The sequence below is a fragment of the Oxyura jamaicensis genome, chromosome 8 (genome assembly GCF_011077185.1).
Source record: "Oxyura jamaicensis isolate SHBP4307 breed ruddy duck chromosome 8, BPBGC_Ojam_1.0, whole genome shotgun sequence".
Classification (NCBI taxonomy): domain Eukaryota; kingdom Metazoa; phylum Chordata; class Aves; order Anseriformes; family Anatidae; genus Oxyura; species Oxyura jamaicensis.
In genome coordinates this window covers 10,601,307-10,613,069 of record NC_048900.1, presented here as the reverse complement: position 1 = coordinate 10,613,069, position 11,763 = coordinate 10,601,307, and the positions used below count along the sequence as shown (strand labels likewise).

Sequence of the window (11,763 nt, the reverse complement as noted above, 5' to 3'; positions counted from 1 at the left end):
CGTTATTATATTTCTAAATGGGAACATCCCGGGGTTTATATGCTTGGCCATGCTGCTGGGGCTTGCTGGAACACAGCCCTGGAAAATAGCCTGCAGAAGGATGCGACCCAAGCCCTGGTGGGGGCAGCTAGGAACACAGGAGCATTGGCCAAGATTCATTTTGCAGTGGAGCATTATTACACTTCCCACCTGCAGTTGCTGGACTTTTGGGCTGCTGCTCAACCCTCACCAGCACATCCACCAGCAAGAGCGGACTTGAGAAGATGTAAGGGCAACATCCAGGCATGCAGAGACCCCACCAGGCAGGGCATCATCCCCAGTACCTGGCAAGAAGAGCAGAGCAGCTCCTCAAAAGGCATCCAAGCTCACCCAAAACTGGTCACAGCAGCAGCTATGCAACTACCTGAGCTTAAATGCATTTTCCCAGCTGGAGGTGGTTCCCAGCGGTGCTTCTCCCAGCTGTTTCTCATCCCGTGCCCTTCCCCGCAGGCTGTGCCCAGGTTACAGCACATCAGAGCTGGCGTGGAGCACAGGGCTGCAGAGCCCAGCTGTGTGCTCAGCACCCCTGCAATGCCAGGAAGCAGCAACATTGCCTTTCACTTTGTATCATGAGGCACTGTGGGGGCAGGAATCCTTGCACGCAGCAGGGCAGGGTTGGAAACCTTGGCATTTAGTTGTGCATGTATGGGGAAGGGAGGTGAGCCGTAAGGAAACCCATCACATGGGATTTCTGGAGCTTTAGGAGGAAGCAGCAGGCTGAGAAGTCTGAGTGCGGTGCAGCTGCTCCCTCCCCATCAGCTGGCGCAGAGGCTGGCAAAGCGCTGCGACGCAGCCTGCAGTATGTGCGGTACCTCAGTGCATCCCCTCTGCCGGTGAGCTTCCTTAAAAAAAAAATAAAAATCAAGCAGCATTTTATAGCATTTATTTGCAGACTGTCTTTTAAAAAAATACATCCTGGATGAACACATGCAATGACACATCAGTTGGCCCCCATGTGTGCACACAGAGAGCATCTGCACACCAACACGTGCCACCTGCCCAAATACAAGCCTTCACAGGGTCCCCCACATATGGAGCTGCACAGGGAGAACACAAGGGTGCAAACAAGCATGGGGCATGGTGCTGCTCAGGGAAATACCTCTTGAAACCCTCAGAGCAAGCCATGCCTCAGGCACACTTGTGATTGCTTTCCATGCAATAAATCCCCACGCAGCCCAGCTCATGGAAACTCGGCCCCGCAGCCAGTATGGGCCGTGCCTGGGGGGCAGCGCCAGCACTGCTTTGGGTCCCCACATCTGAACTCTTCCCTTCTGCTTCCAAACTCACTGCCTCCACCCTGGGAAACTTCGGCTGTGGTTTATGGGAGACTTCAGCTACTGGTTCTCAAGGCGGGTCTGTGGTTTGTTTGTTCGTTTCCCAAGGCTTTAAAGGTTTTGTTATATTAGCACGGGGGGTTGACAGCAATCGCAGAGGACATGCTGGACGCAAGCAGGGCTTCTCTGGTTTTGTCAATGGAGTTTTCTCTCTGTGAAAAGAAAAGAGCTGCAAATGAGATGCTCCAGTGCCAGCTGTAAAGGTCTCAGTGCTACCACCAAGACCAGAATGCAGGGTGGGCCATTTGGGCACACAGGGCACCAGGAGTGGACACAGCCCCAGCTTTCCTCCTAAAGAAATCTCAAAAATATTTTAATTCTTGGCTAAGTATTTTCATCACCTTTTTGTTTGGGCAATTTGAATATTTTTGAATGTTAAATCATGTTTAAATTAATATCAAGGTGTGCAAGATTTATTTATTTATTATTTAATTTTTTAGTCAGACCCTGCAGTTAAAAAGAATGGAATTTTGTTTCTGCCTGATTCAGTGCTGCTTCGGTGCTCTCACTGAGTCATTCTCACTGGATAATTTAAATACATCCTGGCTACCTTTCACCTCATTTCTTCCTTCTCAAATTAAAAAATGGGCAGTTTAATCTGTCTTTCCTCCATTTAGGTGGGTGGCAACTGTAGGACACAGGTCTGGGAAGAGCTGGCGTATTTTTGCACAGCTGGGCTGGTTTTCACCTGGGGCAGCAGCACCTCCGAGCTACACCGCCCAAAAGCATCCCAGATCTGGGAGGCAGCAAGCAGTGCACTGGGGGTAGGATGGTTTCTGACACTCCCTCTAATGCCAGGTGCTTCCCCCTGGAATATAATTCACTCATCAGTGGAATTAATGCTAAATCTAATGTTATTTATGACAGCGAGCCAAAACATCCTTCACATGAACCCTCCTGTGCTTAAAAGTCAACTGTGTCCTACTGATATTAAGTGGGTATTGTGAACTGCAGTCCTGAAATGGACCCCTCAGGAAAGGGTGAGCAATATAAACAGCACTAAATACGTTGGCAATTAATATATTCATAACTTAACTATTGCTTTCAATCTTTTGGTGAACTGCTTATTTCTCTCCAATGAGCCAAATGCTAAGAGGTGTTACTCAGGTTTCCCCCTTGCCTTTCTGTGTTTCTCATACTGCAAGTTCTAAAGTGACCGTAAATGTGCCTCAAGCCATGCACCGCCAGCAGCTTTCCTTACGTTGTGTGCTTTGTAACCCCCCGCAATCAGAATGCAGAAATAAATTAAAAGCCCACAATCAAACGTGGTGTCACAGCATTGTCCTCTGTACAATTTATTTTGTCATGACAATGTTATATTAGTAACAAAATGGACCTTTGTGCATCATTTACCTCAGTAACACAGCGAAGGTGGTTCCAGTTGTAAAAATAAATAATAAATAGCAAAACATCTTAAATGGCCCTGTAAATGCAGTCGGGACCCACCAAGACTCAGAGGTAGAATTGGGAAGAGGAGTCAGAAAAACATCCCCAAACTGGTCCGTGGGAGTCCTTGGCTGCAGACCAGTTTGCCAGCCAAAGAAACACGAGACCCAACTGCAAATCAGGGGAAAACCCCATTTTTTTTTTATCTTCCACGTGTTTAAAAACTAAGTTTTCAACACTCAAAGTGCCTGTTCTACATCGCTATTCTCTGCCTAGGACAAGCTGCTAGCCCACGTGCCGAGATGCCGGTCACAAAGCTCTATTTAAGGGGAAAAAATAAAAATAAAAGGAAACAGCATGAACTGCAAAGCATCCTTTTATGGCCATCAATGGTCCTCCGTGCTCTCAGGAAACCTCAGAACCTGCTAGCAGCCCGCCAGTCGCAGCTCTCCCCGCTGCTATTTGCTGGTCATGCTACAAAATCCATTTTTCTTTCTTGAAATTATTATACAGAAGCCGTGGGAGGCATGCTAAGTGCGGCAATATCTAAAATAAATTAATTTACAAGCTCCTCGGAGCAAGGGATGTGTGCATGCTTCGAGTGGTGCTCTTCTCATAAATACGTATCGTAATAACAATGCTAAAATAAATAATAACGATAATAAAAAGTTATGCGTGTGACCTAAGATCGGGTGCAACCTGCAGGTCAAACAGCTTAAGCGAGGGATAACAACGTCACCGCGAGGCCTGTGCTGTCCCCTGGCCTCGCAACTCAAGGCCCGCCGCTCGCAGTCCCCATGGGCGGCCGCGGTGGCGGCGGTGGGGTGGAAGGCCTCTCTTCATGGCAGCTTCAGCAGAAGCGCTTGAGGTGCCGGGCACCCTGCCGAAATGGCAGGGCTTCCCCTCCCGGCCTCCCTCCCGAAGGCGGATTTGGGTGCGGGCACGGGTCAGGTGTGCAAGCGCTTGCTGGTGCCGCGGCTGGCGGCCTGCTTGGTCATGTCCTGGTAGGAGGCGGACTTGAGGAAGCGGGGGTAGGAGTCCTTCTCCATCAGCGTGCGGGTCTTCGCCTGGGCTTCGTTGAAGCAAGCGGAGGTGGCCCCCGAGAGGTTCTTCCTGGTGATCTCCCTGGTTTCGTGGTCAATGTTCACCTGCAGGGAAGGAGAGCCCACAAACGTTAGCTTGGCGTTAACCTTCCTCCCACACAATCTTCTCCAAGCGAGGGTGAAGACACTCCCAGACCTTTATATCCTTTCATTTTGGGGTGCCACATGAGGTTAGAAAGCTCCCGTGAATCAGGGCAAATCTTCCCATCAAGCTGAGAGGGCGCTTAACAAACCCCCCAGGGATATTTTACCCCTTCCCCTTTCTGTTCAGCGCCACATTGCAGAGGCAGAAATGGCTCTCACCTCCCTGGGCGCCTCGCTTTGGACAAACTCCTCAAAGATCCTGTTGGCCTTGGAGGCCAGCTTGGTTTTTGACCGGGTCTTTTTGAAGTCCTCACAGGCCAGCCAGAAGTCCAGGTTCTCCTCGCTGAACTCTGTCTTGAGGAAGGTGTGGAAGGCGGTCACCCCATCTGGACAGAGGAGACAGAAGTGGTGAGTGGGGACAAAGGAGATGAAAGGGATGAAGGAGATGAAGGGGACGAAGGCACTCAGGAGGTAATGGGGCTCCTGGATGCGACACTGCCTAACCAGCCTCTCCCTGGGAGACCAGGCTGTGGCATCTGTGGGTTTCCTTTCCCTCCGGACAAATTCCACCCTGTGAGCCTCTGCTAATTGGCCTCGAGACTCCAATAAAATCCTTTCCCATAGACAAGTTTTATTTATCTGACCTTTCTGTAATGAGTCTTCAGAGTGTTTTCTCTACAGCTTCGGAAAAGAGCTAATTCTACGGATGGAGAAATCCATGGAGGTATGAGTACGCCTTCAGGAACTGAGCAGCAAAGGCTTTGTTTTTATTTCTCAGCTGAGATTTAGGGGGAATGAGTTGCTGTGGAGCATGGAAGAGTGCCTGCAGCAGGAGAGCCATGTCTCTATTGCGTTACAAAGCTGCAGATGCTTGCTAACCTTCACAGCGAGTGATAAAAGCTGGAAAAAATATGCCTAGCCCCGGACTAGCACTGTGGAAGGACTATCTGTTGCTGTGAAATAGTTTTAAGGTAGACAACTGCTTTTGTATTCAGATTTGGTTCCCTTCCTTGGCACCAACAACACCGTACAGGAACCCTGTGCATCACCAGGTGTACAGTGAATTTTGGAGGGGAAAATGGACGCGTGCAGTTCAGTAAAGAAGCCAGATGCTTTCTCCCAGTGTAAGAGCCATCCCCAGAGGAACAGGACAGGCAGACAGAGGGCAGCAATGTTTTCCGAGCAAATAAAGCCTGCGTGAAGGTGGCTGCACCAGCAGCAGGCGTGCTGGGGATGGCGTGGTGACCCCACCAGAAGGTATGCACCACCAACTCACCATGCCCACCGTGCTGCTCTTGGCCCAAGAAGCTGTGAGACAGCGCTCGTGCCCCCCAGAAAGCACCCAGCCAGGAGGAAAGGGTGAAGTCCAGCTGAGTGTCAGCTCTGCCAGGGCAGAGGGCACCTCCTGAATTTCTAACATATCTAATTTGAGGAGGAGACCAGGTTTCCTCTCACACTGACTCCAGGCATATGTCCTACGTGCTCTCATCAAGGGGAGAAAAGAAAAAATCCTACTCACTTTTACTCTTCAGGAGCTGATCGAAGGATTCCCTCCACTCGAGCACCTCTCGTGAGGAGTCTCTGGAAAAGACAAAGGACGTGAGGCTTGCCGTCTTGCCGGCGAAGGACGGGAGCGCTTCGTTAAAGCAGTTCATGATGAGACAGTGCAAGAAGGGAGGCAGCGGCACCCGGCAGGACACCACAGCATCCATTACCTGTGGGCCCTCTTTCCTTTTTCTTTTTCCCTTTCTTTTTCCTTCCCCGACGTCTCCCCAGACCTCAGCTCCATAGAGCAGCTTTGGCCAGGCAGTCTTTAGAGGATGCTCAGATGAGCCTTTTTCCTGGTGCCAGCCCAGCAGAGCCTCTCAGCACGAAGACGCCTTGCCTCCAGCAGCAAGATTTAGTGTTTTGTTTCCAGTGCTGTCCGCATTCCCCAGGAGACCCAGACACTGGTTTGAGAAACCAGTGCCTGCAGGAGCCTCTGGCTTTTGCTGCTTGATGCTGAGTCCCTGCTCCACCTAATGCCAGAGCATCAGCCCCTGGTCTGGCTTTATAACTGGTGGAGCTGGGACACGATCCGCCCCGCTGCCTGCCGGGGTGGGACCGTGGGGACGAGCAGCGCTGCATCCTCCCTGCTGCGCAGATGGGCAGAGCATCCCCCGGGAGAGCCCCCAGCTTGCCTTACCTCTGCCTGGAGCCCAGCTGCAGCTTGCCAGCTGCCCCGATCCGGTGTGCCAGCTCTGGTTTGTGGAGCAGGATGCCCAGGCGGCTCTTGAGTTCCTTGGCTCTGGCAGGGAGGAAGGGGAAAGGTGAGAATGTGGGGACGTGGGACCGCCACCACCGTCCCCTCTTGCTCCTTCACCTCCTTTCTCGCCTTCTGCCCTGTGCAATAAAACAATCCCCAAATAGCTTTTTCCTCTCCCTGGCAACCAGGCTCAGCAGTGCATTAAGCCAGGGGAAGGCATCGTCCTGCTCGCCTCCCAGGTAGCTCCAGGTACGTGCATGGGGCAGAGCTGCAGCCCTGGTGCCCCCCTCCCTGAGGCTCCTCAGCCCCCTCAGGAGCATAAACCAACAAACCCGGCTCCTTCTCCGCCCTCCCAGCCACGCAACGCTGCTCTCAGCACACCGGGAAAATGACAGCAGTCGCTTTCAGCTCAGCAGAGGGGGAGCATCTCCCTGCTGTGCTGCTGCTGCAGCTGCTCCCCTGTTTTGGGGGTGCTACTGGCCCTGCTGCCGTGCCATGGAGGTGGTGGTGGCACCGTCCACCTACCCCATGCCTCTGAGAGCCAGAGAAAGTGGTGGCAGCACAGCTCCTGTGCCACCTCGGAGCCAGACACATACCCACCGGGCATCTCTGTGGCAACAAGGCGGGAGCTGCTGCTTCCCCAGCTCCTCTCCCCTGGGTGCCCCTGAGGCAGCACGCGGCCCCGCTGCTATTTGTGTGCCATAGCTCCTGCAGGCATCCCAAGGCACCCGGACAAAAATAAGCCTTTAAATGTCAAGGCAGTGGCGTGGGGCTTCGTAGCCATGTTTGGCAGGATGTCACTTAGCGCTGACAAAAATAGTGCCGCTGCCAACCTGGAGCGAGCTCTGCGAAGGCAGCAAAACAAACCACGTGCGTCTGCACACAGCGACACGGGGCAGCCCTGCCCAGCCTCCGTCCCCTCTGCACGTTTTAGCTTCTGCGTCCCCTCCAGGGGAGCCTCACGTCACGCTGCCTTCCCTGGCTGCGTGTTTCTCTGCAGGCTGCACCCAGATCTCTATCAAAACACCACCACAGGTGAAGGCTGGCCCGGCTGCTCCGACGTTAGGATTATCATTTCCAGCTCATCGTCTGCTTCCCAGCCCTGCGGCATGGCAAAGCCCCTTACCTTTCCAGGCAAGTGATGGGAAGCGCAGCTACCCCTCGGCACATGCTGAGAGCTGGGCACCGAGGCATCCAGCAGCTCATCGGCTCCCTGGGGCAGCACCTGCGCCGCCGCCGCTGCTGCCGTGTGCTGGAGAAGCGGCGAGGAGCTGCGTTTATATGGGGTGGGAGGGCTGGGAGGGTACCCAGCACCACGCCGGCCTCCAGCCAACCAAAAGCTGCTCCGGCAGCCAGCGCAGAAGATAACGGCTTGGGTAGGTGCTCAGGGAGGGGGGCGGGAGGCTCGTCCTTGAGCATCGCAGTCAGAACTGCTTCCTCGATAAGAGGAAAAAACAGGCTCGCTTCCACCGACGTGCAGAGCCTGCTGAGTAACCGCGGGCACGCAGCCGGGGACGGCGAAGGGGGGACAAGGCGATTAGTCAGCGCAATCCCGACGGCTGGTGACTTCAAACCCTCCGCACCGCGTGGCCAAGGCTGGCATCACCGCAGCAGGAGGGTCCCCCAGGGCTGGCAGCGGGGATGAGGGCCCCGGCACGCTCTGCAGACCCCGCTGCAGCTCCCCAGGCACCCCGCTGCAGCCGAGCAGAGGGGAGCGATGTTCCTGCCACGTCTGCGGCTGGGTAAACGCGGGCTGACGTTTGCTGGTGTGTCTTCGTCATAAATATTCTGCTGGGGCTGCGGTGGGAGGAGGGGAGGGGGAGCACATCAGTGAAAGACTGAGTAAAGTGTGGGGAAACACCTGATGAAGGGGCATCCTACCGGGAACCAGAGGTGGAAAGAGTAGAAAGAGACTAAAAGCAGGAGAGAGGATGGAAACAATGGAAAATCCTCATCCCTTTCCTTCCTCCCCGCTCATCCCTGGCTATCACCAGCCCAGGTGATAAAACCTTTTTAAACCTAAAGGAAAAGATTCCACCAAAGGCTGCATCTTGGCACCAAGGTTGCTCAGCCAGAGGATGCACAAAGCTCTAGGAAATTGCGCCCAGGCAATGCGGTCGTGGGATCGCGCTGTTCCAGCAGAGCCCTCCCGGTCAAGGCCAGGTTTTTTCAGTCTCACAGTTTTTTCGCTCTCCTCTTTAAGGGGTGAGGGAGGTTTGAGGATGGGCAACTCTCCAGCACAGGATATGGTCGGTGCAATATTTTCTAATGCAGAGCTCTTTGTTCAGATTATGCAATAGCCTCTGAGCCTAGCTACGTATGTGTACTCAGATGTCTTTATTCTGCTCTGTATCTAATTTAATTACGTGCTTCCTGTCTCATTTAGCTTAGTGGCCTCCCGCGGCTCCAGCCCGGTGTCTGCGTTATCAGCCCTTGTTTTGGAACACCAAAACCCGGCCGTGTCGCAACGCCAGGGCCATGCTCCTTTCCTGTACGCATGCCACGGCACCGCCGGCACGAAGCCCACCGCCCACCCATGGACCAGCCCGGCCCCTCGCATCGCCAGCACCGTCCTCGTGGGGTTTGGTCTCTCCGGGGAGGTCCTGGCAGCCCCAGATGGGTGCACCGGGGCCCAGGGTGCTCGGGAGAAGGTGGGACGTGCAGGTGCTGGAGGCTCCGGCAATGGGAGAGCCGCATCCGCAGCCCTGGAGCTTGCAGGGATGGAGCTGCTGGCTTCACAGGTGGAAGCAAAGCACAAAAGCTCGTCACCTCTGATATTTCTGGGTTAGGGATGCAAAAAAAATAAAGTCTTTATCCCCAGCACCATGTAAAAAGGGCCCCCAGAGCCCTGTGAAGCTCCACGAGCTGCTGCGGGGATTTCTGGTGCCCTCCTTTCAGCGCGGCAGGAGTTAGTTTGGGGAGGAAACACTCACGGGAGGAGCAGGAGCCCAGCTGCCTTTTGGTGCAGGCTGCATCGAGCTCAGCTCTGCTTTAAGAGCCTCTCCCCACCCCCATTTACCTGCAGAGGTATTTTTCCAGAACAGACACGAAAGAAGGAAGAGGAGCCACGGTAAACTGGGAGCAGGTCTTGGGCGTGGGAGACCGGGAGCAGAGGGGAAGGAGAGAGGCAGAAAAGGAACTGCAGATTTATACAGCGTGATGGGATAAAGGGGAGGATGCAGCAAGAGATGGGAAGGGAGGCAGGGGGGCAGGAGAGGAAGAGCGTGCATCCCTCGCCCCCCGACAGGGAGCCCCTGCCCCGATCCCGGGGCGCTGGATGGATTCCCGGCAAAACAGCACGCTACCCTCGCATGGAGCACCAGAGGAAATAGCTGCTCTGGAAATCTGTAGCAGTGCGGAAAGAGATGATTGAAATTAAAAGTAATAATAATAATACATTAGAATTACAAATGAGGTTTTCAAGGGGCAGCTGTTACCCACTCTGCTCACATGCTTGCTTTTTGAAGCGCCAGAGCACATCTGCGCAGGGAGAGGTATCTGACAGCAGGTATTTTTAATTTTCTCTTTCCGTTCCCAGCACCTGCTCTTTAAAGCCACTGAAGAGCAAGGAAAAAAAATAAAAAAGGCAATAGCTAAATATATCCCGAGAGGAGAGACAGAGCAGCACTAATGGCAGATTCTCCCCTTGGATGCATGCAAATTGTTTTGGCTCAGAGACAGGCTTAGAGGGAAAGAAGCTGCAGATAAAAAGGAAAAACAATAAAAGAAGAGAATTAGGGCAAAAAAAAAAAGGGGGGGGGGAGGGGGGGAATAGGAATAAGACAGAGGTACTGATAAATTTCACTGCAGCAGTTCCCAGAAGCTCATTTAGGTTTCTTTTTTTAAAAGCAGAAGCAATCCTGCGGGGCCTGGGTACCAAATGCTCACCTTTGGCAAGGAGGAGGACACTGGGGCCAGGTCCCTGCCTGCTCCCACTTGCCAGACCTCTGGGATGCTCTGTGTGCCCCCAGCCCTTCCCATGTAAGCCTTTCATCAGGGGGAAAGGCTTCCCTTGGCTCCAGACCTGCTGAACCTCTTCTCACTCATCCCTCCCCAGTTTATCCCCCAGGACCGCTCAAGCTGGGAGCTCCCTTTTTGGGGAGCACCTGCTCTGCATCCTTTCCCTGGGGCTGGAGTTTTTTTTTCATGCTTGGCAATGAGGCAGAGCAACCTGGAGGATAGCAGGATGCGTCCCCTGTCCCCTCTCTGCGGGCAGGGAGAGCAGCATTTGGTTTTCCTTCCTCCCTCGAGTGAGGCTGAACAGTGACCGACCGCTGCGGTGCGAGCCCTTTCTGGCCGGGAAGGGCCTGCAGGTGGATGGGTGCTTTTGGCAGGGATCCGGTTCAGGGCAGCAGGCAATTTGTCTGCTGCTTACGCCACCCATCCGTGCTGCCTTCCTCCCGGAGCCGAGGGATCCGTCACCGCTCTCCAGGCTGCCTTCCCCCTGGAGCTCCTGCATCCTTTCATCCTCAGCAGTTGTTTTAGGAGGCAGCCCTCCGTCCCCGGGTACAACCCATGCCCAATCCCCTCCCCACGAAGGAACACGAGCTCGACCCGCAGCTCTCCCGGACACGCAGGCACAAGGCAGGTGCTTCTCAGGCTGTTTATTTGTGTCCTCGTGGTCTCTATACAGTGAAGGTGAGCGACATTTTACAACGCGGTGACGTGACTCAGGGGGGTGTCATCGCCGGTTCGGCAGCTGGTGTGGCTGAGGAGCTTCTCCAGCCTCGTTAGGGGAAGGCGAGCCTAGCGAATGAGCAGCTAATGAGGAAGGGAAGGCAAAGTGAAGCCGAGCCCATGCCCTCCCCGAGGGAAGGAATCAGACTGAACCACCTGCGCGTCCTGCCCAAACTGCTCCTGTTATCTTGTGGCACCAGCAGCACCCAGACACCGCGGAGGCAGCTACAGCATCAGGACTTTAAATATTTTTTAAATAAATAAAATAAAAACATGGCATTGGGCACTTCTTCCAAGAGCTGGTCTTTTACCCAGGTACCTGGTGGCTCAGTTCTGACTTCACCCCGTGCGCTAACTCCCTCCTACCTCTCTTCTGAGCCACCCACGACCACGTTTCTCAGGGAACAAAGACATCTTGAGCTGCACCTTACTCAGGACCAATTATCAGATCGGGTCCTCGAGGCCCCTTCCTGCCATCCCACAGGAAATGGAGGTGCCAGAGAGCTTGAAGAAACTCAGTGCGTCTCATTCATTTTGCTTGTAGAGGAAGGGGATGAGAGGTTATGCGAGGATGAGATACATCGGTCGTGGAGTTTAAAGAAGGGGGATCCACCCCAGGGCGTGCTTGTACCCTGCTCTTTCATCACCAGTATCCCATAGAGGGCTGCATACACCCCAAAAAGCCTCCTTCCCCCCAGTCCTTTTCAGCTGGTGGCTGTGGGCATCCGTGGAGCAACGTGAAGACATTTCTTAGGGCAACACCATTATCTACGCTGCAAACGCAGAGCCGAGTGGCTCCTGTCATGCTGTAGATCCAGGCAGGGCCAGGCACTGCAGGGCGGTGCTGTACCTCCAGACACAGGAGCTGCTCCTCCCATCAGAACAGGCTAAGAAC

The 11,763-nt window shown here is 54.0% G+C and overlaps 1 protein-coding gene across 2 annotated transcripts; it reads right to left on the bottom strand.

Moving 5' to 3' along the window:
• Nucleotides 1-910: 910 nt before the first annotated feature.
• Nucleotides 911-7,625, bottom strand: LOC118170432 (regulator of G-protein signaling 16-like). 2 transcript variants are annotated; one of them, XM_035332638.1, is made up of 5 exons: nt 7,318-7,625; nt 6,132-6,233; nt 5,466-5,527; nt 4,166-4,332; nt 1,806-3,907 (listed from the first exon to the last, which is right to left on the bottom strand). In XM_035332638.1, exons 1-5 carry the CDS (start codon nt 7,608-7,610, stop codon nt 3,707-3,709), a joined length of 825 nt encoding a protein of 274 aa, XP_035188529.1. In that variant the 5' UTR covers nt 7,611-7,625; the 3' UTR covers nt 1,806-3,706. The 2 variants fall into 2 exon arrangements, with proteins under 2 accessions (XP_035188530.1, XP_035188529.1); XM_035332639.1 differs by lacking the exons at nt 6,132-6,233; nt 7,318-7,625 and adding an exon at nt 5,662-5,984 and having other exon boundaries at nt 911-3,907.
• Nucleotides 7,626-11,763: the final 4,138 nt, after the last annotated feature.

What these genes read in the sequence shown, in the direction of transcription:
- LOC118170432 (XM_035332638.1), bottom strand. Translation starts at nt 7,610, where the DNA reads ATGCTCAAGGACGAGCCTCCCGCCCCCCTCCCTGAGCACCTACCCAAG. An exon ending in CCCATCACTTGCCTGGAAAG is followed by an intron (nt 6,234 to 7,317) that starts GTAAGGGGCTTT and finishes CCTCCCTGCCAG; the next exon opens with AGCCAAGGAACTCAAGAGCC. An exon ending in AAAGCGAGGCGCCCAGGGAG is followed by an intron (nt 3,908 to 4,165) that starts GTGAGAGCCATT and finishes CCTTCCCTGCAG; the next exon opens with GTGAACATTGACCACGAAAC.